Genomic DNA, 26702 nt, shown 5'->3' with positions numbered 1-26702 from the left:
TCATGCTTCGGGCCAGTTTTTCTTTTTTTTTTGCTGATACATACAATTATACAATTGTGTGCACATTGCAAGCCATTAATATTTGTTTTTACTACCCCTCTGAAAAAAAATTCCTTTTTTCAATTGGGTTGTATGGATTGTAGTTCATGCTATTAGTGGAGTAACTTTTGAAATTATTTAATTTGTGTAATTTTTAATGTGACCAAAGATAGCATTGCAAAAGGGGTGCGTAGACTACAACCACTAGGTTTAGCAAAATTGACACTACGTTGTGTGTTTCATCTGCATTTTGACCATGCTGAGTGGTATAGTCTAATTCTGTCAAACTCCCTATAAAAATGAAACATATTTCACACATTTATGTAGATTTGGCAGAAATTATATAAATAAATTCAGGGTAATGTACTGTGCTAAAGAAAATTAAAATAAACACAAATTTATTTTCAATTTAGTTTTTATCTAACCTTAATACAAAATGTTTCGTGCTTTTTGAGTACGCATACTATAATCTACACATTAAAGTACGGTATGCACTGGGAGGCCAACCCCCCCAATTTTTTTTTTAGTACTGTACTATTGTATATACGAACGACACTATTGCATTGTTCGGTGTTGCCATTCATAGCTCGTGGTAGATGGGTAGTCATGTAATGTTCCTTTGAGTGCGGACATTTACAAGTATATAAGCCCAATACATGGCATGGTCACCGAGTGACCGCAATAGCAACATAACACATGTGCGATTGCTGTTTTTAAGAACATGGGTATTAAAAAAATGTGTTTGGATTTACGGCATTTTTTTACCATAGGGCATTAAAGGGTCCATCCTAAGTTGCAGGTGCTAGTTCTGTATTAAACACATGCATAGGGTACACTACACCGCATTATTTGGTGCAGGCATGTCAAAACATACCATAGCATAGCATGCTAGCGCATGTTTTAAAAAAGAAGCTGGACCAAAACTGAGTTTGGTTGTACTTTATTGAAGTATTTAATAATGTACTCATGTTATTTTTTAATCAGTCCTCATCCACAACATTATTTTTTTTATCAGTCCTCATTCCCACAATATCAAAGTCCTTGTTCAAACATGGCAGGTTCCCTCTCGTCATTGTCAGTCTCGCTACCGCACTTTTGTGACAACTCAAACGGCAGTGCGAGAACACACATTAACTGCACAGTACCTGATCATGCAATTCCAGTGTAGGCATTTGACTTGTCACCACACTATGAACAGTCACAGGTTTACATCACCCAACATAAACTGAACAGCATACTAGCAAACAATGAAACAAACTAAACAAGGAATAAAGAAATACAATTAACACAAAACATGTATTTCTCATGCCATTCATATCCCAAGTGCTGCAAAGAATTCTGGTAGGACTTCAATCTCAGCCAATCAAATGGCTGGTTAGAGAGCTGTCATGAGTGGTGTGCTTTGGGCAGTGAGTCTGTTATTTATTTATTTTTTGGGGCAGGGTGTGATGTGTAAAAGTTAATTAACCTGTGATGTTTCTTGCTTGCAATGACATCAATGATAAAACAGACTACGACATCATAGACAGCGGCCCTTTTAGCCAGCTTTCTCCTGCGCATACATACTGGTCTGTTGTCAACTGACAGTCCAGCGAACCTTGGTCATAAACTTCATCAACAGAGGGTGCTAACACACACACACACACGCACACGCGCACACACACGCACCATATAATGCTCCCAGGCAGGCAGGCACGCAGACAGGCGGAGTGCTCATGAAAGTCACACAAGTACAGATTTTTGGAACTCTGTCCACACATGAGGCGCTCCGCATTATAAGGCGTCCCGCCCATTTTGGAGAAAATAAGGACTTTTAGGTGCGCCCCGGTTGTGAAAATACGGTAATAAATGTAAGTTTGCTGACTAATGCCGCCATAATCCACAATAGACACTTCAATATGTTAGCGTACCACAACAGGACATCATGTGCAGCGTCCCATCAGATGCTCATGGTAGCCTGTGTGTACTAACTACAGCTAGCTTCTAGAGACGAATTTGAATCGGGCAGCCCCAATGTGCTTAATTTTTAACGTGTTTATCACTGCTGTGCTGCAATCAAAGGGAGGTTTACATTGTATTAAGTCATTTGGTGAAATTTGGACGTTAAAATGGTTTAGCCATGAAACGACACTACCCACAATGCTTGTTTTGCATCACGGTCGACCCAGATTACCACAAATGCACATTGTGCGTATGTAGTTTTTTTGCAGCAGAAACATGACAGAGTGGCTCTGGTTAACATGACGTAGCAAATCGACATTCTATACATTTTCAATGAATCTTTACATCCCTATTGCCTACTTCATACTTCAATCAGTTTCTAAATTAATTGGTTGCTGAATATGAAACAAAATTTTGGGATCATAAAGAGCAGGCCAGGTGATTCAACACTCAATTTCAATTCAACAATCGACATTCATTAATATATCCAAAACAGCATAAAGTGCCCATGGTATTTATCCTTCCGCATAATATTTTAAACAGATGCACATGCACAATTTTCCAGATCTGTAGAGAGTTGGTCATCTTCTCTTGCTCTTGGCTGCCCATCCTCTTGTCTCGCTCTCACAAATCACATCAATGGCATGCAATGATTGGGGAGTGAGTGAGACAGGAGCGGGTACATGCACTGAAGATGAAAATAAGAATTATGTTGAAAAATAAATGATCATAGATCAAAATGATCATTGGAAGAGAAGAGCTTCATTTTCAGGAATAACCTGCAGAAGACAGACAAGGAATATAAAGCAAAGTAGAGTTTCAAATGTCTGGTGGTGAAATGTATCCTTGATAACACTATTATTTTTAAATCTGTTATTAGAAGGGACAGAGGTTTATTGAAGCTGTCAGATCAAATATTAGCTATGGAAGTTGACATTTCAATCAGATGAGCAGCCCAGAGCAAGGTCTGAAGATGATGTGATTCAAAGGACAAAATATCGACAAGTCGCATCCATCCATCCATCCATTTTCAATACCGCTTCTCCTAACTAGGGTCGCAGGGGATGCTGGAGTCTATCCCAGCTGTCTTCGGGCAGTAGGCTGGGTACACCCTGAACTGGTTGCCAGCCAATTGCAGGGCACACATAGATGAACAACCATCCGCGCTCACACTCACACCTAGGGGCAATTTTAGAGTGTTCAATCAGCCTGCCATGCATGTTTTTGGATTGTGGGAGGAAACCGGAGTACCCAGAGGAAACCCACGCAGGCACGTGGAGAACATGCAAACTCCACACAGGATGGCCGGAGCCGGGATTGAACCCACGACCGATGCTCTCTCTCACTGTGAGGCCATCGTGCTAACCAGTCGGCCACCGTGCCGCCCTCGACAAGTTGCATAATGGAAAATAGAAATCTATATTCCATAAAAATTTCAAATTTTATGTGAACGAAAGTATTGAAACACATTCAATTTGAAATAGATTAAAATGATCAAGACTTAATATTTACAGTAGTTGTAAATCTTTTTCTCACAATAACTACAGCAGGCATATAACCCTCTGACATAAGCAAACACTTTATTATTTAATGAAATTTTTTTAGACTTTTGCCATGGCATCGGTTAGTTGTTGTTTGATCTGGAGGCTTAATCCCCCTCTTCAGCAGGCAACATGTATGCTCTCTATGATTGATGTCTGAAAATTTCCAGTCTAAACCCTTCCACTGGCTTTGTTGGTGTGGCAGTGTGATTTGGGTCATTATCTTGTTGCATGATGTACATTTATGAGTTCTTTTTGCTGCAGCCTTCATATTTCCTCAATCAAGCTGAATGGATCCATCCCAGAAAAAGCCATGCAAGCCATCCCATTAGCAAACTAGGCTGTAACGTATGTTCATGATCATGAGCAGAGCTAACCTTTCACCAAACATTTGGCATTCTATCACTTGGTGAAGTTTAATCTTCATTACATCAGTCCATAAAACAAACCAAATATTAAATATACTGTTAAGTGAATTCAGTGATTTGTTTCGGAACACTTTATGCATGTTTTTGGCTAACTGAAGAAAACGTGTAAAGACTGAGAACTAAGTAGAACTCAGTTGTGGCGATGTAAAGTTAAACTGTTTTTCACCATGTCTGTTTTCTTGACTTTTTTGGGCGCATGGCTAAAACAGTGCCCAGTGACACACTTAGCCGTCCACCATGATTCACCCCTTCCCCAGCTATCTTGTATGAGGGATGGCTGACATGTAGGGTTAACCCCTTTTATAAAATTAATTACAATTTGGTAAGCTTGTTCACTGCACTATTTGCTGTGTTGTGTCAAATGTACAGTATTTGATTTCATTTTCATTTTGACTTCACAGCAACTTCTACAGGGCTTGTTTGTTGAGGTGTTCCAGCATGGCACTCCCGTTCTCATATTATCTCTATATCATATGAAGTTCTCTAGTTTACATGTTTTGTAGGTTACATGTTTAACTAGGACTAATGTAGACATCATAGGCAATGGCCAAGTTTGAAACTGTACTTACTAAGTTTACATGCAGTCAAGAACCCTTTTAAAACCCAAATATCCGAGCGGTTACTATATTTTGGCCACAAGCCACGACTATTTCACCCATATGAAATTATGAAATGTGTTCATGGTTAAGTATTGCTGTCAAACGCTATGTATATGTATTGTAACTCTGGAAAAGAGGCACGTCGTCCACGCTAAACAAAAGCTTGCAAGTATGTGCAAAGCTTCACCATTGCTACAATCTGCTTCATAAAGTGTATTTATTTGGCGTGGCGCCGGGCAAATCTCGCTCAATTCCAGACCCAGAAATGCACTTTTAAGCTTGTGTGATGGCCTGCGTGAATGAATGACGTCATCGTAAGACGACACTTTTGACATAACTTTCATGCAGAAAGACAGTTGGTGTGGCTTGCCAGACACACCGCACTCCCACCAAGGTCCACCAATGGTCAGTGCTATTAGGCAAATGTGGGTATTGCAGCGACAAGATCAAATAATTGAGTGATTTAAATCTTCTTTACGTTGGACTAGTGCACCGTGGGCCGTAGTTTGTCCATGGCTAGTCTTGATGTGAGCGACGGTGCAGTTGATTCTCAGTTTCACTATTCAATGTATGAAACTGTAATGCGAAACCAAACACCTAACACGAAAATTGTAGACCCCCACAAAGCTATTATTATTATTCAACTGATAGTTGTATGAAATGCTTAAAGCAACATTGTAAAAACAGCATTAAAATGATAAAAAAAAGCTAAATATTGATTAAATATTTATTTATTATTATCATAAACTTGTGGAGTGGAGTAATGTATCCCTATCAATTGAACAATATTTAATGAAGAAGGCTAAGAAAGAAAATATTATTTGGAGTCAGCAGTGTTAAGATATCATCACATCAAGTTTTAAAAAAAATAATTTTATTATTGTGGTATCTGACAAATACACACTTGCTGCCCTTTATACAGTTCAATTTGTGTGCCTTATTGGCCAATTTGCTTTTGTCTTTTCCTTGTGTGTTTCTATAATAGGGACGGTGTGCTTGCTGAGGTACTGTTTGCACATCTTAATTCAATTAAAAATAAATAAAGCGGCTCTGACCGGCCTGTGAACCAGCTTCCACAGCAGAGAGCTGTCCTCACAAAAGCATGCAAGCTCATACAGGGACGCACACACACATGCATGCACGCGGGTACACACGCATACAAACACACAAAATGAGTGGAGTGCGAGATGAAGACGGAGATAGAGAAAAATTTAACCCATGTCTTGCTGTGTTACAGTTAAATCTGACAATAGTCATAAAAAAACAAAGCACATGTAGGACAAAAGTTTCACCAAAAAAAATATCTGCGTGACAAGCTTATAAGTATAAAGACTCTTGAACTGAATGAGGATACAGTGGTGGTTCCTTGACTTAACAAATTAATTTTTTTTCCACAACCAAGTTAGTAACTTCATTTACCCGTACATCAAATCTAATAACTCCATTAAAGTGGCTTCAAATACAATACATTGCATGTCCCCAATAAAATAATGGTTCAGTTTTTTTCAAAACAGAAAAATATCAGTTTGTTGTACAAGAACATGGAGGACATGCAAACAAATGAACTTGATTTATACAGTATAACTTCTGTATGTACTGCAGTATAAAGTTTAGTCTCGTGAGGGATGAAGGGAGCTGGAGTTGGGTTGGCCAAAATTAAGAGATAATAAGATGTCCTTTAATAGTCCCACAATGGGGAAATTTGAGGTGTTACAGCAGCAAAGATACAGATCACACAGAGGCAGTGGCGTAATGTAGTCGTTGAGCAGCAGACATTCATAAAAAGCATGCAAATATACACAGTATAAAGATCCCCAAGTATATACACACTTATATCCCACAACATATACAAGTGTAAGCAAACACTCCTAATGCCTGTCCATGGTACAGAGGGGAAATGAATAAAAACGCTGCAATGATAAAAAATACTGAATGATTGAAAATACTGCAATGATAGAAATACTGCAATGATAAAAGTACTGTAATAAATAAATTGCAGGGTTAGCCGGCGTGTGAGTTTTGTGCGATCATTTTCAGTGTTCTCCTGTTGTATGTGTGTGTCTGACTGTTGGCCCTGTTGAATTACCGACTCAGTGCATCAGTAACTGTGGCACTTTTTCCCCCATTTACAAAGGGATTACCCGGGATTTACACACTGGATTGCTCTACTTTGTTTTCACTTTACTCAAACCCGGGACTATCTGAAGCTCACGAGTAACTGAAATTATGTCTCGCAACAGAAAGCAAAAAACAAAACAAAAAAAAAACTGTCAGAGTTGAATTGGGCCACTTGTAAGGCAAGGCACCGAAACATTTTGCTGAAATAAAGTATACTGACACAGAGGTTCCTAATATCAGTCCCTGCTGAATCACAGATTTTCAAGTGATCAGTGCGGCACGGTGGCCGACTGGTTAGCACGATGGCCTCACAGTGAGAGACAGCATCGGTCGTGGGTTCAATCCCGGCTCCGGCCATCCTGTGTGGAGTTTGCATGTTCTCCACGTGCCTGCGTGGGTTTCCTCCGGGTACTCCGATTTCCTCCCACATTCCAAAAACATGCATGGCAGGCCGATTGAACACTCTAAATTGCCCCTAGGTATGAGTATGAGCGCGTATAGTTGTTTGTCTCTGTGTGCCCTGCAATTGGCTGGCAACCAGTTCAGGGTGTCCCCCACCTCATGCCCGAAGATAGCTGGGATAGGCTCCAGCGCCCCCGCGACCCTAGTGAGGAGAAGCGGTATAGATAATGGATATATATATATATATATTAATCACATTTTTTCTACTACTTTTTGTGAAGCTTTAAGTATTTATTATACATGAATAATATCTTGTAATTAATGTAAAATCACCGAATATGAGGTGTATTATAAATCAAAATTGCTGTGATAGTTATCTTTGATCCTTGAATACGATCTATATAAAGTCACCTCGACAGGAATTTTTTGTAGAAACATTTCTCAAAACTTATACATTACATTTAATTGTAAGCACCACACTCCAGCAGTGTTGGTTTGCAACGCCCAGTGGCAATTTAAGCAGGGTGTTTTGTTCTGAGATGATGTGCTCAAGACGTACAGCTAATAAGGTACAGAGTTTGAATTTGGCTTTGCACAAATAATTTTTGAAGTAAATAAAACTGAGTTCACTGAGTTAAAATGTTAAATTGTGAGGATTAAAAAAAACCTAATCTTGAGTTAATTCTATTTTGACAGCCATTATATATATATATATATATATATATGCTAAAACTTCATTTTCATTGACCAAAAGTGACACGTGATGAAATGTCACAAATGTCACGTGTTACAGTAATTCTGTTACCTGGGTCCCAGCATCTGGGAAAGAACTTGGGTACCACAATTTAACACTTATGTAACATTAATTCCAATTTTAGAGAGCATATGCCTCATGATGAGGCTGTGGTTAATGTTTAATTTGGTTATTTGTTAGGAAATAGTGAAATGTGGATTAGTGAATGTGTGTTTGTGTTTACGTGTGTATATGTATGCGTGTGATTATGTGTGTGAAAGAAAGTGGGGGTGTGTTTGCGTGTGTGTGGCGGAGGGGTTTGGTTGTGGCATTGTGATGCTATTTTATTTAAATTAATTTGTGTGTATTTCTAAAATAATTGGTTGGTAAAATAAATAAGTTGTAGAGCATAATAATGCAGTCTCCTGTGTCTGAATGAATGTTTTCTTCAGACTATAATCCTATAATTGGGTTTGGTTAAGGAAAATGTTCCTTTTGACCATACTATAAGGGACCTACTCTATATTGGCGGGGTTAAATAAAACTGCATTACTGAAGAGAGACGAAAAAATGCATTTTTCATCCACTAAAACTAGACTACACTAAAATGCAAAGGTAGCAAATACAGGATCAGAAAGTAAAAACCTTGCCACAGTTTTGGTTTAACTCAGGCAGGTGAATTTGCTCGTTTACCAGGTGGTTGAGTATAAGCACCTGTGGCTAAAGCCAAACTGTGGCAGACCTGGATTTGACACCTCTGCTAAATTGTCATCGGTCATCTTGGAATCAAGCTAGACTAAAATGTCATTAGTTTTGCCAACTAAAATAGTCATGGACAATTCTGATTGAAATGCTCAGACTTTAGTAGATAAAAACAAAGAAATAATGCACAAATGACAGCTTGATAAAAAGACTAGACTAAACTAAAACAGGCCATCAAAAACAACACTATTCCAAGTTGTGTAAATAAAAGTTAATATTTTAATGTCAAAAACATTTTTTACTCCATCATAAAAAATAATGCCATTTGCCTCACGTTTACTTTTGTAAGGAAGTGTCCAGACAATCCTCTCCGTTAAGTTTGTTATCCTGCATGCCAACATGCCAGAGCACCCCAGGACATGACCATATGCCATTGGCTTGGCCGGTTGATCAACACCGCTCCAGCTTTGCATGAAAGCTCTCAATGTGCATAGACACGGTCACACAGAGCTCTTACGACAGATGGATAAAAAGGTGGGCCACGTCATGTGTGAATTGAACAGAGGGCATGGGGGTGTTAGCAATTGGTGGAACAGACTGCTATAGAGACACGCGTGTTTGCATGGCTATAAATGAAAACCGGTGAATCCGGAAATCTAAACAAAATATCTAATCTAAAAAAAATCAACTGTGACAAAATGGTGAATTTATATGTATATTTTTAACCAAGTCAAGATTTACATTGGTTACATTTACACTTATGGAGCATACTAAGTAAACGGGACATTTCTGTAATTTTTATTACTATGGCTGGAGAGGGTTAAAAATGACAAGAATAATCCTGTGACCATGCAACAGAGATAAAGACAGAGGTTTTAGCTGCACACAGGAGATTGACCTCATTACAGAAGTGGGGGACGGCAAACACACAAACATTCACGCGCACGCGCTAACACACGTGCACACATACACATGTACACACACACGCACACGCAGTAAATGTAGATAGGTGGCAAATGTGACTATTTGTCCTCCTATAATATGAATGAACAAAACTCCACATCACTGTATCCAAGTGCAAGCATTGTGTGTGGGGGTGGGGGAGGGTTCATGTGTGTATGCGTGCATGCTTGTCCATCCGTTCTTAATGAACCAAGAATGCCGCAGCCTTGTTCAGAAGCAGAGAAAAGGAACATTGCTGCTCACACATACTGTTAAACAAAATGTGTGTTTGATCTCTGGACCACATCACACATGTGACCTTCAATCACCTGCTGCAGTTGCCCCAAAGCCTTCTTTAGCATGCCTTCAGAAAAATATACATGCAAGTATGCACACTTACGTACACACAAAGACAGAGCCGAGGAAATCACCCCCATACAGCTTATGTACAACTTGTATTTAGAGTACATTATAGCCAGAATGCATATAGTATGTGATGACGTGCAATGTACAATTTGAATTAACACATAATTGTACAGGAAGACGCAGCATTAGACATCAACATCAATATTTAAAAGTGAAGTAAGTAAAAACTTTTCAAACTTTTTCAAACATTTATTCACAACAATTTTCAACTAGTTACCTTTTATTTGGTGGCTCTAGCCACAAAATAAGTATGTTAATTTAATGGACGAATAGCCTCCATTGTAGCAGTCAGTAGAACTGGGCAGTATAGTTTGCTGATATGAGATAATGTCTGCTTATATTCAACAAAAATGAAAAAAAACATAGGCATGAGCCAATGGTTACTTCTGTATGTTTAAACAGTTGTCAATACTATTCTGAAACGACCCCCTCCTTGAGCCATTACCTTTTGGTGGTAGAGGAGTTTGTGTGTCCCACTGATCCTTGGAAATAAGTGGTCACACTTTTTGTGCCCCTGACAGAGTCACTCATGTCAAACAGGATCTAGTTGAGTGACCAGACAAAGCATAGATCAGAGACCCCTTATGATGATGAAAGACGTTGGTCCAGGAATGACATTTTCTGAATTTGAATCTTATTCCCATCAAAAGCCTGTGGGGTAAAATTAATTAATTAAATTTCTGCGGCAAAACCCAGAAATGCCGAGAAATTTAGGAATGTTGTGAACTCAATCTGGGCAGGAAGACATGTTCTCACGTGCTAAAAGTCAGTCATCTGCAACACAGATGTGAAGCATTTCTTAAAAATAATAGATCAACGAAATATTTTAGTGATTCACAAGAATACTAAATCCCTAAGATTTTTCAGTTTATATATACTATTAAAGTTTTAAAAGTAAAATGCAGCCACTACTATTGATTTAACAATTCAATATAAATAAACTCTCTTTTGGGGGCTTGTGTTTGGGCTACTATCTAGTTAGATTGCATCTTTTTTTTTTTTAATTGGCATCGACTCTCATGGAGACTGTATATTTAAGCCTGATCCACTGTATGGGGGAGATTGACAGCTTGAGTTTATTTGGCTCGTTTACTGTTAAGTAGCTTCTCGGTCTAGTGACTTGGACACGTTGAAGTCAGGAAAATAGGACTTTGTCGTGCACTTTAAAACTAGAGGCTTTTTGTGCCCTCAGCAGTCAAGGTTAACAATGGCCGTCAAATCATCTAAATAAATGTTTGCAGCACTTCGGCTTGTCGACCTTGCCTTCCCCACAAAATGCTAATTGTCTAAACCATGCCTACTGTAGCCATGCCCACTTTGGCCTGCTTTGTGCGTACCAGGCTGTACATCACAAAGGTCAAGGTACACACACCAAATAGCTGTCCCACGTTATGTTGGTAAAATTAATTACACAGGAATAATGTATTTTTTCGAAACCAATTATTGCTGAATCTTAAATGCTAAAAATGGCATGCTCTCTTTGACTATGCCACGTTACGTTGTTGAAATATATGTTGAGAACATATATTTTGGTCTCCTGAAAAGTGACGATTTTGGAGATACAAGGATTCCACCAAGGCCAGCAATATGCATTTTGGAAACACTTGGGGGGGGGGGGGAAATCTGGAATATTGATCGCTTGTCTTGTACTGTATTAATCTTTTGGGCTCAACTCCAAGCTAATGTTGTGCTTCCTCAAACCCATTAGTAAAACACAAATATCCAGCAGGCGAACGTGAACGGCATCAGTTTTTAGTGTGTTTGTTGTCATGACCCGTGTCGGGCATGTCAGTGTTTTTGTTGTTATTTTCTTCCCTCCTTCCTGCCATGTGCTTTTCTGTTATTGTTTTGTCAGCTGTGTAGGGGCGTTTCCCTCTCAGCCCTTTCGTCCTCACCAGCCACGCACCTGTTCCCTGTTAATCATCACGCACCTGATTCCCATCTGCTCCCCTGATCACTCTGTCTATTTAAACCTCCCAGACCGACAATGCAGTGTCGGGTCATTTGCCGCATTTCATGGATTTCCACGACCGCGTTTGTTTTCTGCCCTGTTCATGCTCTCCGCCCTGTTCATGCTCTCCGCCCTGGTCTCCTGTCCCTGTCCGCTTAGTTTGTTCCCGTCTCGTTTTGGTCCTTGTCCTTGTGCCCGTTCAGTCTCGTTTAGTTTGCCTTTGTTATTTTTCACCCTGCCACGTTGTTTGTCCCTGTTGAGCTTTTCAATAAATCCCCTTTAAGTTACACCTTCCACTGCTTCCTCGCATCTTGGGTCCCCCCCCCCCTCGCCGCAAGGCGACCCGTGACATTTGTATTGTTTTGACCAGACAAAACATATCTTAATTATTTTTGCGTGAGATGAATTCCACCAAATCCCTTGTATCAATACAGACTTTGGTTATAATTGTCAGGGTTTGCCGGTAGGCGAGGTGGAGGTGGACCCGAAATGCGAGGAAGCAGGGAAATGGGTAACTTAAAGGGAATTTATTAAATGAATCAAACAAGGACAAACAACGTGGCAGGGTGCAAAAATAACAAAGGCAAACTAAACGTGACTAAACTGGATCAAATGACGAGGAACAAAGACAGTGACAAATACTGGGGGACGAGAGCGAGAACAAGAACGAGATCAGGGAGCGGTTGTGACAGTCCGAAACGGAGCAGCGGGAACGAGAACGAGATCAGGGGGCGGCCGTGACAGTCCTGGTATGGAGCAGGGATGTCGGGAATGAAGGGCATGGCGGGAGAAATGCACCGACAATGTGTTGTCAGAGTGAGGTGTTTAAATAGTCCAGTCATTTGGGGAGCAGATGGGCATCAGGTGTGTGAGGCTAACAGGGAACAGGTGCGTGGCTGGTGGGGAACGAGTGCTGAAAGGAACGCCCCACTCAGCTGACCAAATAAACAAAGGAGCACATGGCAGGAAGGTGAAGAACATAACAAAAACACTAACATGACCGACACGGATCATGACAGTACCTCCACCCCCGAGAGGGACGATCCCAGACGTCCCAAAAACAATATACAAAAAGAAAAAACAAAAAAGTCCAGAAACGAGGGTGGGCGGAAGGGGGCCGGAAGGCGGGACCACGACCCGCAATCGAGACTGGTCAGGCGGGCGTCCGGGAGGCCAGACCAGCGAGTCCAGTCGTGACCATTCAGGCGGCCGTCCGGGGGGCCAGACCAGCGAGTCCAGCCGTGGCCATTCGGGCGGAAGGTCCGGGAGGCCAAGGCAGCCGCAAGGAGTGCGCCGCCGAGACGAGAGGCGGCGGCAGGTCGTCTGGCGCCGCCGAGGCAGAGACGAGAAGCGGCGGCAGTTCATCGGGCGCAGCAGAGACAGGAACTTGGAGCGGCGGCGGGTCGCCGACCGCCGTCGAGGCAGGAACTTGCAACGGTCGCAGGACGTGCGCCGTCGGGACAGTGGCCTGAGGCAGACGCGGGACGCGTTCCGCCGGAACGTGAGCTTGGGGCGGACGCTGGGCGTGCTCCGCTGGAATGAGGACTAGGGGCGGACGCAAGACGTGCTCCGCCGGAACGTGAACTTGGTGCGGACGCACGACGTGCTCCGCCGGAACGTGATCTTGGGACGGACGCACGACGTGCTCCGCCGGAACGTGATCTTGGGACAGACGCACGACGTGCTCCGCCGGAACGTGATCTTGGGACGGACGCAGGACGTGCTCCGCCTGAACATGGACTTGGGGCGGACGCAGGACGTGCTCCGCTGGAACGTGACCTTGGGGCGGACGCAAGTCGTGTGCCGCCGGAACGTGAACTTGGGGCGGACGCAGGGTGTGCTCCGCCTGAACGTGGACTTGGGGCGGACGCAAGACGTGCTCCACCGGAACGTGAACTTGGGGCGGACGCACGACGTGCTCCGCCGGAACGTGATCTTGGGACGGATGCAGGACGTGCTCCGCCTGAACATGGACTTGGGGCGGACGCAGGACGTGCACCGCTGGAACGTGACCTTGGGATGGACGCAAGTCGTGCTCCGCTGGAACGTGAACTTGGGGCGGACGCAGGGTGTGCCCCGCCTGAACGTGGACTTGGGGCGGACGCAAGACGTGCTCCGCTGGGGCGTGAACTTGGCTCTGCAGCTGGCGAGGAGCCGGGACGGGAGGCTGCAGCTGGCGAGGAACCGGCACTGGAGGCGGCAGTTGACGAGGGGCCGGCACTGGAGGCTGCAGCTGACGAGGGGCCGGCACTGGAGGCTGCAGCTGACGAGGGGCCGGCACTGGAGGCTGCAGCTGACGAGGGACCGGCACTGGAGGCTGCAGCTGTCGAGGGGCCGGCCCTGGAGGCTGAGCTGTCGAGGGGCCGGCCCTGGAGGCTGCAGCTGACGAGGGGCCGGCACTGGAGACTGCAGCTGACGTGGAGCCGGAACTGGAGGCTGCTGCTGACGTGGAGACGGCGTGGGTTGCTGCAGCTGTTGTGGAGGCGGTATGGTCTGTGCAGCTGACGCGGAGGCGACGTGGGTTGCTGCAGCTCGCGTGGAGGCGAAACGGGGCTCAGCCGCTGACGGGGAGCCGGAACAGGGCTCAGCAGCGGACGGGGAGCCGGAACGGGGCTCAGCAGCTGGCGGGGAGCATGCATGGGGCTCAGCAGCTGGCGGGGAGCCGGGACGGGGCTCAGCAGCTGGCGGGGAGCCGAAACGTGGCTCAGCAGCTGGCGGGGAGCCTGCACGGGGCTCAGCAGCTGGCGGGGAGCCTGCACGGGGCTCAGCAGCTGGCGGGGAGCCTGCATGGGGCTCAGCAGCTGGCGGGGAGCCGAAACGGGGCTCAGCAGGTGGCGGGGAGCCGAAACGGGGCTCAGCAGCTGGCGGGGAGCCGAAACGGGGCTCAGCAGCTGGCGGGGAGCCGGAACGGGACTCAGCAGCTGGCGGGGAGCCGGAACAGGACTCAGCAGCTGGCGGGGAGCCGGAACGGGACTCCGCAGCTGGCGGGGGGCCGAAACGTGGCTCAGCAGCTGGCGGGGAGCCTGCACGGGGCTCAGCAGCTGGCGGGGAGCCTGCACGGGGCTCAGCAGCTGGCGGGGAGCCTGCATGGGGCTCAGCAGCTGGCGGGGAGCCGAAACGGGGCTCAGCAGGTGGCGGGGAGCCGAAACGGGGCTCAGCAGCTGGCGGGGAGCCGAAACGGGGCTCAGCAGCTGGCGGGGAGCCGGAACGGGACTCAGCAGCTGGCGGGGAGCCGGAACAGGACTCAGCAGCTGGCGGGGAGCCGGAACGGGACTCCGCAGCTGGCGGGGAGCCGGGACGGGGCTCAGCAGCTGGCGGGGAGCCGAAACGTGGCTCAGCAGCTGGCGGGGAGCCTGCACAGGGCTCAGCAGCTGGCGGGGAGCCTGCACGGGGCTCAGCAGCTGGCGGGGAGCCTGCATGGGGCTCAGCAGCTGGCGGGGAGCCGAAACGGGGCTCAGCAGGTGGCGGGGAGCCGAAACGGGGCTCAGCAGCTGGCGGGGAGCCGAAACGGGGCTCAGCAGCTGGCGGGGAGCCGGAACGGGACTCAGCAGCTGGCGGGGAGCCGGAACAGGACTCAGCAGCTGGCGGGGAGCCGGAACGGGACTCCGCAGCTGGCGGGGGGCCGAAACGTGGCTCAGCAGCTGGCGGGGAGCCTGCCGGAAGCGGGCCAGGCGCAGCAGGAACTACAGGTGCTGGTGAACGTGAGCTATGGAATGCCAGGGGAACGTGATCGGGTGCGGATACCGACGGTGGACGAGGTGAGCGACGGGACCGTGATTTACGTGACTTGGGACGTGAAGCGCGCGAGGTAGTGTGCGAGGTGGTCTCAATACACTCAAACGAAGAAAAAACCGAACTGGTTCGGGAGGAGGAAAGTGATGGTTTCTAAATTTCTCTGCGTCGCGCTGAGCGTCTAACAGAGCGTAAATGTAATCAAAATCATATTCGTGATCCGAGTCAACCAGGACGTGAGGGGCAAAGTGCTCAAAATCATACTCGTGGGGGGGGGTGAAAAGGCTTGGTGCTCAAAATCGCCATCATAATCGGGATCAACTATCAGGTGAGGGGGTATGACAGTGGGGTAGTCGTCTTCCTCACCGTGATACGAAAGGGAAGAAATAATCGAGGCACGGGGCTGGTCGGCAGGTTGATGATGGCGGTTGTCCGAGCGGTGGCGTCCATGACGCCGCCGTGAGCCCCTTGCTGGGTCCTTTTCTGGTCGGTGCATTCTGTCAGGGTTTGCCGGTAGGCGAGGTGGAGGTGGACCCGAAATGCAAGGAAGCAGGAAAATGGGTAACTTAAAGGGAATTTATTAAATGAATCAAACAAGGACAAACAACGTGGCAGGGTGCAAAAATAACAAAGGCAAACTAAACGTGAATAAACTGGATCAAATGACGAGGAACAAAGACAGTGACAAATACTGGGGGACGAGAGCGAGAACAAGAACGAGATCAGGGAGCGGCCGTGACAGTCCTGGTATGGAGCAGGGATGTCGGGAATGAAGGGCATGGCGGGAGAAATGCACCGACAATGTGTTGTCGGAGTGAGGTGTTTAAATAGTCCAGTCATTAGGGGAGCAGATGGGCATCAGGTGTGTGAGGCTAACGGGGAACAGGTGCGTGGCTGGTGGGGAACGAGTGCTGAAGGGAACGCCCCACTCAGCTGACCAAATAAACAAAGGAGCACATGGCAGGAACGTGAAGAACATAACAAAAACACTAACATGACGGACACGGATCATGACAATAATAAATGCTAACCATGTTTCTCAGTACCAAATCTGAGCCGCAAAAAACAAATACAAAATGTTGAGTCCATTAACATTATACTATCTATCATTTTCCATTTTATTGCAGTTGTTCTTTAACAATCTAACTGTGGAACATGGACTGGTAAAGCGGAATCAGACAAACGTCCATTTGAGCTTAGCATGTATCCCGGAGCAGATGTCCAATCAACCTAATATAACACCAGGAATAGAATAACACTTTGGCTAAAACCACAGATTAAAATCTACGCAAGCAGATAAAACACTGTACAATAATATAGAACAGTCGAATGAGGTGATATTTAGTGATTTATAGGGCAGTGGAAAAAAAAGGAAGTTTATATACCTAGAAATATTCTGCTACAACTATAAATACTAATCGTAATAATTTTATTAAATATATTTCAGAATACGTTTTTTTTTAGTTGTTATTCCTTGCCCTCCTAGGGGTGAAGATCATGGAATGCATTTAAAATTTGTCAATTGTGCGCATGTGTAGCACTTTGAAACATTTATGTGACGAAGGACAATCAAAATAAATTTAACTCGACTTGAGACAAAAGTGACCAATAAAAAAACTGATTCATTGATTTGGGACAAAAAGCGATCCTTTATTCCTTTTTGTGTTCCACCACTTGTCCACATACCAGAAGTACTTAAGGTGTTTGTTTCTTTTAAGGACTCTAGGTGACTTTACATTTTGTTTTTTGTAAATAGCCTTTTAGGGCTGCTCTGTTTTCTTTCTTCCTTTGTGGTTCTGTCCACTGTCTTTTGTAAGTGCGCGTTACCACTTGTTTTGTTCTTGCGACAACGTTTTGTAACCGCGATTTTGTGTTACTGTGTTTTTGTGCTCCTATGTAAAGCCAACCATAAGATTTAACTTTCATTTTAATGTTACCTACTTAAATTCATAAATATGACACCAGCGTGGGACAACCCATTGAGTCATTGTAGAAATTGATTCATTAAACGAATTATAATCATTATCATCACTATTGGCAGGATGGAGGGGGGGGGGCGGTAGTTAAACACGGACACATGCTCAAGGTGGAAGGCGGTCTCCAATTGCCGATGTCACATGCATGACGGACTACATCATCTGCAAGGGGAGATCTTGCAGTTTCCCTGCCAATGTCATGCACGGACTCCAGCGAGTCTATTTAATTTTCCGCAACATTAAGCACACCGTAGTTAGGCGTACTGCGCTCCGGCTGCCTTGATTTTGATTCAGATCAGGGATGCGGCTTAGGGAAAAGACGAATTCCATGCCACAACAGCATAAAATGGCGTAAATGCCCCATTACGCCTAATTCTACCTGTGCAAAATCTAGAAAAAAATCCAAAAAGGAAGAAAACTATACCTATGCACACAGATAGACTGTGCTAAGGCCCAATGTGTTTATTTTTCTGTTCATTATCTGAACCGCTTAACCTTATGAGGGCGGAGGGGGTGCTGGAGCCTATCCCAGCTGTCTTTGGGCAGTACACCCGTAGATGTAACTGGTTGCCAGAACAATCACAGGGCACACATAGACAAACAACCATTCACACTCACAATCACACCTAGGGGAAATTTGGAGTGTTCAATTAACCTGTCATACATGTTTCTGGAAGGTGGGAGGAAAAAGTATTAGACAGAATAAACATAAGCACATGAAACTCCATAAAGGAAGGCCGGAGCAGGGATTCGAACACTGGACCTCTGTATTGTGAGGCAGATGTGCTAGGCAGTCGTCCAATGTGTTTGTTCGAGTAAATGAATTTAGCGTTGATCAATTCTCCCAACTTCCTCTTATTTTTGTCTCCAACTTTAAAGAAACAAGGTCAAATGTACATCTGACCATCTACTTTCAGTTACCATGGTAGAAATCGTACCTGTCCACCTTTGTCATCAGCCTTATCACCTCAACAGGGTTACAAAAGTGAACAAAGACAAAGGACAAATGCGCAAACTGTATTACTGCTTGCTTTGTTCTTTTTGTGAACTTTTCTTGTCTGTGGAATTTGACAAAGTATAGCATGAGAAAAGTCCCCAAGCCTCCAGCAACAAGTCAATATGTTGTAGTCTATAGTTAGTACAGATGTGCCGGACCACTATTCCGACTACTTCGTTATGCCACTCCATGTATGACTTGCCTGCCTGCATCAAACTGCTGCGACATGACGGCATATGGAAAACGCTTTGTTACAGCGCCAGCTGTTGTGAAAAGCGCTGTATAAATTAAATTGTATTGTGTTGTATTGAGTAAAAGATGAAGTGAAATACGATGCAGATAATGTAAGACAAAGAGACACAAAACAAAAAATGGAGTAAAAGCTAAAAAGCAGGCGCTTCAGAGTAAAACTTGGAAAGTGCTTGGCTGGAGAGAGCATTTAAGGAGATTGGTGACAACAAACACTGTCAATTTGTGGCCACTGATGATACTATCCATGCTTCCATCCTTTATGTCAGAGTCAGCATTGTGTGTGTGTGTGTGTGTGTGCGCATGTGGGGGTGTGTATGTTGGTGTTTGCAAGCTTGTGTGGGCCACTGATTGCAGGCTGGCGCCCTGCTAGCAAGCCCCCACACAGAGAAATCAAATCCACTCAGCCTCGTTATGAATTACAATGATTTTCAAACATGCCCACTAGGAAACCCATGAGAGTAAGAGAGAAAAGCAGAAGCTATAAAAAGGAAAGTAAGAATATAAACTTGCACACATCACACATCAAATATTATTCAGGCAAATTGTCAGAATCCGGGAACTTTATTTTAAACTATCGATTCTGCACTTAAACCCGAAGACAGATCACATCACCCCAATCTTGGCCTCTCTTCACTGGCTCCCAGTCCACTTGAGAGTTTGTTTTAAGATACTTATGTTTGTCTTCAAATCTTGAAATGGCCTCGCCCCAGCGTACCTCTCTGAGCTCCTCCACCCCTACGCAACTGCCCGCTGCCTCAGGTCTGTGGACCAAATGCTGCTGGAGGTGCCGAGGACTAAGCATAGCCTCAGAGGTGATCGCGCCTTTTCTGTTGCCGGTCGTTCTCTATGAAATGAGCTTCCATTAAATGTTAGGCAAGCCCCATCTCTGTCCATTTTCAAAACCCATTTGAACATACATTTTTATTCTTTAGCTTTCGACTCAACATGAGACTGCATCTGCTATCTATTGTAAATGTGTTTATGTGTTTTAATTTGTGTTATTATTACCTGCTAATTTATATTACACCGTATGAAAGTGCTTTGTTACAGCTCCATCTGTTGTGAAATGCGCTATAAAAATAAAATTGTATGATAAATGAAATGCTCAAAACACTTCAATGTCTAGAGTGGATCTTTCACAAAGGGTTGATTTGAGTGGGTGTGTGCGTGTGTGTGTAAGTGCATTTTTGTGCATGAGTGTGCGTGTGTTTGTATGTGTGGATGTGCGCATATATCAGTCCCTTAAGGGCAGCAGTCCAGGAGCCAGGCATTTAGACTGTCGCCAGGCGCAAATCACTGTGAGACAGTTATTAATGAGGGTCAAATTTACTGCTACATTAGAGGAAATGTCACTACACTTGTAGACACAGAAACAGACACAAAGAAAATTTATACACATTAATGCACTCAGTTGTTCATATAGCCTATGCCAAAGGATGTGCTGTAAGGATTTTCCATCTTCTCCAATGTGCCGACGCTGTCACACTTTTCACCCTTGGCCACACAAAATGCTGCATTGCTTTTGCATTTTGAAATTGAACTTGAGTATTATGTGATTTTATTGTGTGTGTGTGTGTGTGTGTCTCATTCAAGTTGTAATCACAAATAAAGAGGGAGACACATTTGATGCAATAAAGTAGCCCTATTGACTAACACTATTGACACATTGGTTGTTGGACATAAATGTACATACAGGGCCTATCTGTGTCTTTATTAAGTTGTTAGTCATGCTCCACATGTCCTCTTCTGTTAGTGTGCACGTGTACATGCGTGTGTTCTGCCATACTAAATGTCTGGAGTGGGTGTGACAGAATGACCCCACCGACTGTCTTTTAATGCCACAGAAATATGACTGATGCACACACAATGATAAAGGCTGACATGCTTGTCAAACAAAGAAGAACAGACACAGAGAATGAGCCTGCAAGCAATCTATTCTCAAAAGTAGGGTCAGATGAACAATAAGGTCTGACTATAAATAGGTCAGTTTGCCTTATGCTTGCCCATGTAATGGTACCATGAATGGAGCATTGAAAGGAACATGAGTTCATTCAAATCTAAATGCATTTCTTGGAGAAGATGCGCTCTAAAAATAAAGTTGTATTGTATTGCATTGGATTCTCGAGGCAAACATTAAATAGTTACTGATCACAAGTGACAACCTCAACCTCAATCTCACACACAGATGGACTTATATGCATGGCACTAGCATATGCTGTTACGGGATCCTCTTGAGGGTGCTGGATTACATCACCTCTGCTTTTCCAACAACCATCTAATGAAGGATGCAGAACGCCTGTGGCGTCCATTTTTGTGTTAAATGTGGAGCTCTGCCAACACACAGACCCCCGGCCCAGACTGACCGGGGTAGTCCCTACACATAGTGCAGAGAGCCCCGGTCCGCTGGGCCTAAGGAGCCTCTGATATGAAGCCCCCTGTGAGAAGGCCAGCCACAACTCCGAGCGAGGCGGCCCGACTTGAGGAAACACTGGAGCTAAAATATCTAAATGAAAAATTATTATGCTAAAAGACAAAGAAGTTAAAAATTAAAAGACAATTATATAAAACGACGGAGCTAAAATATATAAGAAAAATGATGATACTAAAAGACAAAGAAGCTAAAAATTAAAAGACAATAATAGTAGATAAAATTAAAAGAGTAAGATAAATCATTTAAAAGCCATGCTAAAAAGGTGAGTCTTGAGCCTCCTTTTAAAAATATCAACAGTCTCTGCGGACCTGATGTCCTGTGGCAGGCTATTCCATAGATGAGGAGCAGAATAGCTGAATGCAGCCTCACCATGTGTCCAGTCCTCACACTACGAATAACCTCAGGGTCCGCGAGGGTTGATACGAGAAGAAAAGGTCAGATAAATAAGATGGCCCAAGACCGTTAAGACATTTAAAAACTAATAGAAGCACCTTAAAATCAATCCTGAAACACACAGGGAGCCAATGCAGCGATTTTAAAACTGGTGTAATATGTGCCCGCCTTCTGGTCCTCGTCAGCACCCATGTGGCTTAATTCTGAAGTAGTTGTAAACTGGAAATACTCTTTTTGGGAAGACCAGAGAGCGGGGCATTACAATAATCTCAGCGGCAGGAAATAAAAGCATGCTTCAGCACCTCCGTGTTAGCTTGAGAGAGAAACGGGCGGACTCTGGCTAAATTCTTAAGATGATAAAAACTTGGTCACATTTCTAATATGAGGAATAAAACTGAGCTCAGAGTCAAAAATTACACCCAGGTTCTTCACACATTGTGAGGGTTTAAAATCATGTAGTTTTGGTAAAAGTTTCTCTCGCTGACCGCGGACCGATAACTAAAACCTCTGTTTTGTCCTGATTGAGCTGGAGGAAATTCTCTGCCATCCATGACTTAATATCTAAAATGCAATTTAAAAGGGTATTGATAGCCCTTGTTTCATCAGGAGACAAAGCAATATACAGCTGTGTGTCATCAGCGTAGCTGTGGAAGCTGATGCTGTGTCTCCAAATGACATCCCCAAGAGGAAGCATGTACAGATTAAAAAGTATTGGGCCTAAAATTGAACCTTGGGGAACCCCACATTTAATGGGTTTTGGAGGAACAGGTATCCATACTTACAAAGAAACAAAAATCCAAGATGGCGGCGCGCATGGACGCAGCGGCTAACAGCTCTCCCTCCCAGTGCTCCTTATTGCTTTTTATTAGTGTTTGCTTGCTCTTATTGGCACCAACCTAGGCACAGCATCGATATACCCGCCAGGACATCGTGGACATTGGATATCGATGCGAAATAACCATCACAGAGGAATTTTGCTATGATCGCAAAATTCCGGACGAACTGGCGAGGCCGCCCGGCTCACCGTGGCTTGTCATCGGGACCGGGAGGCGGCGCAGGCGACGCAGAGAGAGGAAGCAGAAGCGGGGCTGCAGGTCCGGTGTCTTGCTACGGCTGCGACGGCGGCCCCACAGGCAACCACTGCCGAGTCTCTACCTCACCAACGCCAGATCCGTGGTCCACAAAATCGACGAGCTGGGATTACTAATCCTGGGAAACCGCTATGTGCGAGACAGCAGTGTGATCGTCGTCACGGAATCCTGGCTGCACGCCGACGTCCCCGACGCTAGCATCCAGCTGACTGGGCGCTCGCTACATCGTGCGGATCGGACGAGGGCCACCGGTAAGAGAAGGGGGGGGGGCTCTGTGTTTACGTGCATGAGAACTGGTGCGGCGATAGCACGATCGTCGAGAAGCACTCTTCCCCCGACATCGAGTTCATGTCCGTTAAATGCCGGCCTTATTTTCTCCCGAGGGAGCTAACGGTAGTGATCGTCACAGCTGTTTACATCCCTCCCGACGCTAGCACTAGCACGGCGCTCTCGCTGCTCGCGTGCGTCATCAATAAACATCAGCGGGCCCACCCTGATGGCGTTCACATAGTAGTGGGAGACTTTAATAAGGCCAATTTAAAGACTGTACTCCCAGAGTTTCACCACCATGTCAAGTGCCCAACGAGGGGAGACAACACTCTCGACCATGTGTACTCGAACATCAAGCACGCATACAGGGCCCTCCCACTCGCCCCCCTCGGCCAGTCAGACTACCTGTCCTTGCAGCTCGCACCTGCGTACACCCCTCTCAGGCGCAGATTCAGGCCCACCACAAAGACTGTGAAAACCTGGCGTGATGACGCCATGAATGAATTACAGGACTGCTTTCAAGACACCAACTGGGACCTCTTTGATCATCAGGACCTTGATGTCTACACGCACTGTGTACTGGACTACATCAAGTTCTGCATGGAAACTGTGTCCCTCCCTACACAGGACCATACGGACCTTCCCAAATGCGAAGCCCTGAATGTCCAGCAGGGTCCACTCTCTCCTCAAGGCCCGTGACGCTGCCTTCAGGTCGAGCGACAAAGCCCAGTACAGGGTGGCGCGTGCTGACCTGAGCAGAGGCATCAAGCTAGCCAAGGCAATCTACAAGGGGAGGCTGGAGGCCCACCTTACCAGCCACAGACCACGGGAGGTGTGGCAGGGTCTACGGAGCATCACCAACTTCCGAGGCAGCAGCACGACCTCTGTAGACCCGAGTGCATCGCTGGCAGAGGAGCTTAACTGCTTCTTCGCTCGCTTTGACTCGCCCCAACCGTCACACCCCTGCACCTCATGCTCCAACTCCCCCCCCACTCACCGTAGAGGAACACGATGTGAGGCGCGCGCTCCTGGCTGTTAACCCCAGGAAAGCTACTGGACCCGACGGAATACCGGGCAAGGTCCTCAGAGCATGTGCCCACCAACTGTCACATGTTTTCTGCAGGATCTTCAACCGCTCCCTGGCTCAAGCAGTCATCCCCTCCTGCTTGAAAACTTCCACCATTATTCCTGTCCCCAAAAAGTCACCCGCCGTCCACCTGAATGACTACCGTCCTGTTGCTCTCACACCAGTCATCATGAAGTGCTTCGAGAGGCTGGTTCTCCAGCACATCAGAGACTGCCTTCCTCCCACTCTGGACCCCTACCAGTTTGCATACCGGGCTAACAGATCCACTGAGGACGCCATCGACACTGTTCTGCATGTTGTGCTGGGCCACCTGGAACAACAGCAGAGCTATGCAAGGATGCTCTTTGTGGACTACAGCTCGGCATTCAACACGATCATCCCAGACATCCTCGTCGCCAAACTGGACATTCTCGGCCTCCCTGCCCTCACACGCATCTGGATTAAGGACTTTCTGACCAACAGACCCCAGACTGTGTTGCTCGGCCCCTACACGTCCTCCACCCGCACGCTGAGCACCGGTTCCCCTCAAGGATGCGTGCTGAGCCCTCTCCTATACGCCCTCTACACCTACGACTGCAGCCCAGCCCACGGCAACAACACCATCGTCAAGTTTGCTGACGACACGACAGTGGTCGGTCTGATCTCGGAAGGTGACGAGACAGCCTACAGAGAGGAGGTAAAGAGGCTGACGGCTTGGTGCGAGGACAACAGACTGCAACTCAACACTGCAAAAACAAAGGAGATCGTCGTCGACTTCAGGAGGAACAAGACGGTACCGCCCCCCCCCTGCATCGAAGGCGTGCGTGTGGAGAGGGTCCACACGTTCAAGCTCCTGGGAGTACAGATCTCCGATGACCTTTCTTGGACTCACAACACCACAGCAGTGGTAAAGAAGGTCCACCAGCGTCTGCACTTCCTGAGAGTCCTCAGGAAATTCAACCTGGGCAGGAAGCTGCTGCTGGCCTTCTACCACTCGTCCATCGAGAGCCTGTTGACGTACTGTGTCTCCACCTGGTACAGCGGCTGCACTGAGGCGGACAGAGTGAGGCTCCAGAGGACAGTCAAAACAGCGCAAAGGATTATTGGCTGCCCTCTCCCCTCACTGTCAGACATCTACACCGCCCGGTGCCTCAGCAGGGCTCTCAACATCGTCAAAGACAATACCCACCCAAACTCCCACCTGTTCGACCTGATGCCCTCTGGCAGGCGCTACAGATGCATCAAATCGAGGACAAATAGACTGAGAAACAGTTTCTTTCCGAGAACCATCTCTATTCTGAACTCTCACACACACACGAGACCACCCTTACCTTGCAGAACAGCATCGTGATGTGTTTTATATATACCCTTCAGTATTATTTTCCATTGCACTCTCTTATTTATCTAATTTATATATTTGTCTGTATTATTGTTGTATTGCACTGGAGAGGGGAGCTCTCTAATCTCGTTGCACTCTTGAGTACAATGACAATAAAGGGATTTCTAATTCTAATTCTAATTCTGTGTGTGAGATAGGACTAAAACCAGTTAAAAGCAGTACCAGAGATGCCCACTAGGTTTTTAAGTCTTAAGTGTGCACATTTTGCTACGATAAACTGTGGTTCCATCGAAGCACAACCAGCCTGAGGTATCACCTTCACTATAGTTAGTAAAGACGCTAATATTACCGTGGGAACAACTCGTGGTCAAGTTACACTGACGCAGTGTGGACTCGGACATGTCAACAAAAGGACAAGTAGTTTGAATAATGCTATCGCCTAAAAAGAATAAAAAGTATCTCCAAATAGTAAAAGCTCACTACACTGAGCACTCCGATGAGTATTCCTACGAAGGCGAACAAGTTGGGCTTCCGGAATCTCATTCCCAATCGCATTCAAGGTATGCTCCAGGCCCACCTTGCCAGTAACAGGCCACGGGAGGTGTGGCAGGGTCTACGGAGCATCACCAACTTCCGTGGCAGCAGCACGACCTCTGTAGACCCGAGTGCATCGCTGGCAGAGGAGCTTAACTGCTTCTTCGCTCGCTTTGACTCGCCCCAACCGTCACACCCCTGCACCTCATGCTCCAACTCCCCCCCCACTCACCGTAGAGGAACACGATGTGAGGCGCGCGCTCCTGGCTGTTAACCCCAGGAAAGCTACTGGACCCGACGGAATACCGGGCAAGGTCCTCAGAGCATGTGCCCACCAACTGTCACATGTTTTCTGCAGGATCTTCAACCGCTCCCTGGCTCAAGCAGTCATCCCCTCCTGCTTGAAAACTTCCACCATTATTCCTGTCCCCAAAAAGTCACCCGCCGTCCACCTGAATGACTACCGTCCTGTTGCTCTCACACCAGTCATCATGAAGTGCTTCGAGAGGCTGGTTCTCCAGCACATCAGAGACTGCCTTCCTCCCACTCTGGACCCCTACCAGTTTGCATACCGGGCTAACAGATCCACTGAGGACGCCATCGACACTGTTCTGCATGTTGTGCTGGGCCACCTGGAACAACAGCAGAGCTATGCAAGGATGCTCTTTGTGGACTACAGCTCGGCATTCAACACGATCATCCCAGACATCCTCGTCGCCAAACTGGACATTCTCGGCCTCCCTGCCCTCACACGCATCTGGATTAAGGACTTTCTGACCAACAGACCCCAGACTGTGTT

At 45.9% G+C, this 26702-nt stretch overlaps 1 protein-coding gene across 15 annotated transcripts in view; it reads right to left on the bottom strand.

Annotated features, from left to right (window-relative positions):
- Window positions 1-26702, bottom strand: part of bcas3 (BCAS3 microtubule associated cell migration factor) — a 474526-nt gene that overhangs the window by 202649 nt on the left and 245175 nt on the right. The window contains exon 23 of one of the 15 annotated variants that reach the window (XM_088299841.1): window positions 964-2759. The exons of the other annotated variants lie outside the window; for them this stretch is intronic. Coding sequence (XP_088155967.1) covers window positions 2749-2759 — 11 coding nt within the window. The 3' untranslated portion in view covers window positions 964-2748. Of the gene's footprint in view, window positions 1-963; window positions 2760-26702 lie in introns of those variants that run through there. 15 annotated transcript variants of the gene reach the window in all.

This window comes from Idiotropiscis lumnitzeri, chromosome 7 (genome assembly GCF_059441095.1).
Source record: "Idiotropiscis lumnitzeri isolate Australia: NSW breed Sydney's pygmy pipehorse chromosome 7, RoL_Ilum_1.0, whole genome shotgun sequence".
In the NCBI taxonomy this organism is placed as follows: Eukaryota; Metazoa; Chordata; class Actinopteri; order Syngnathiformes; family Syngnathidae; genus Idiotropiscis; species Idiotropiscis lumnitzeri.
This window is presented reverse-complemented; position numbering and strand designations above follow the sequence as displayed.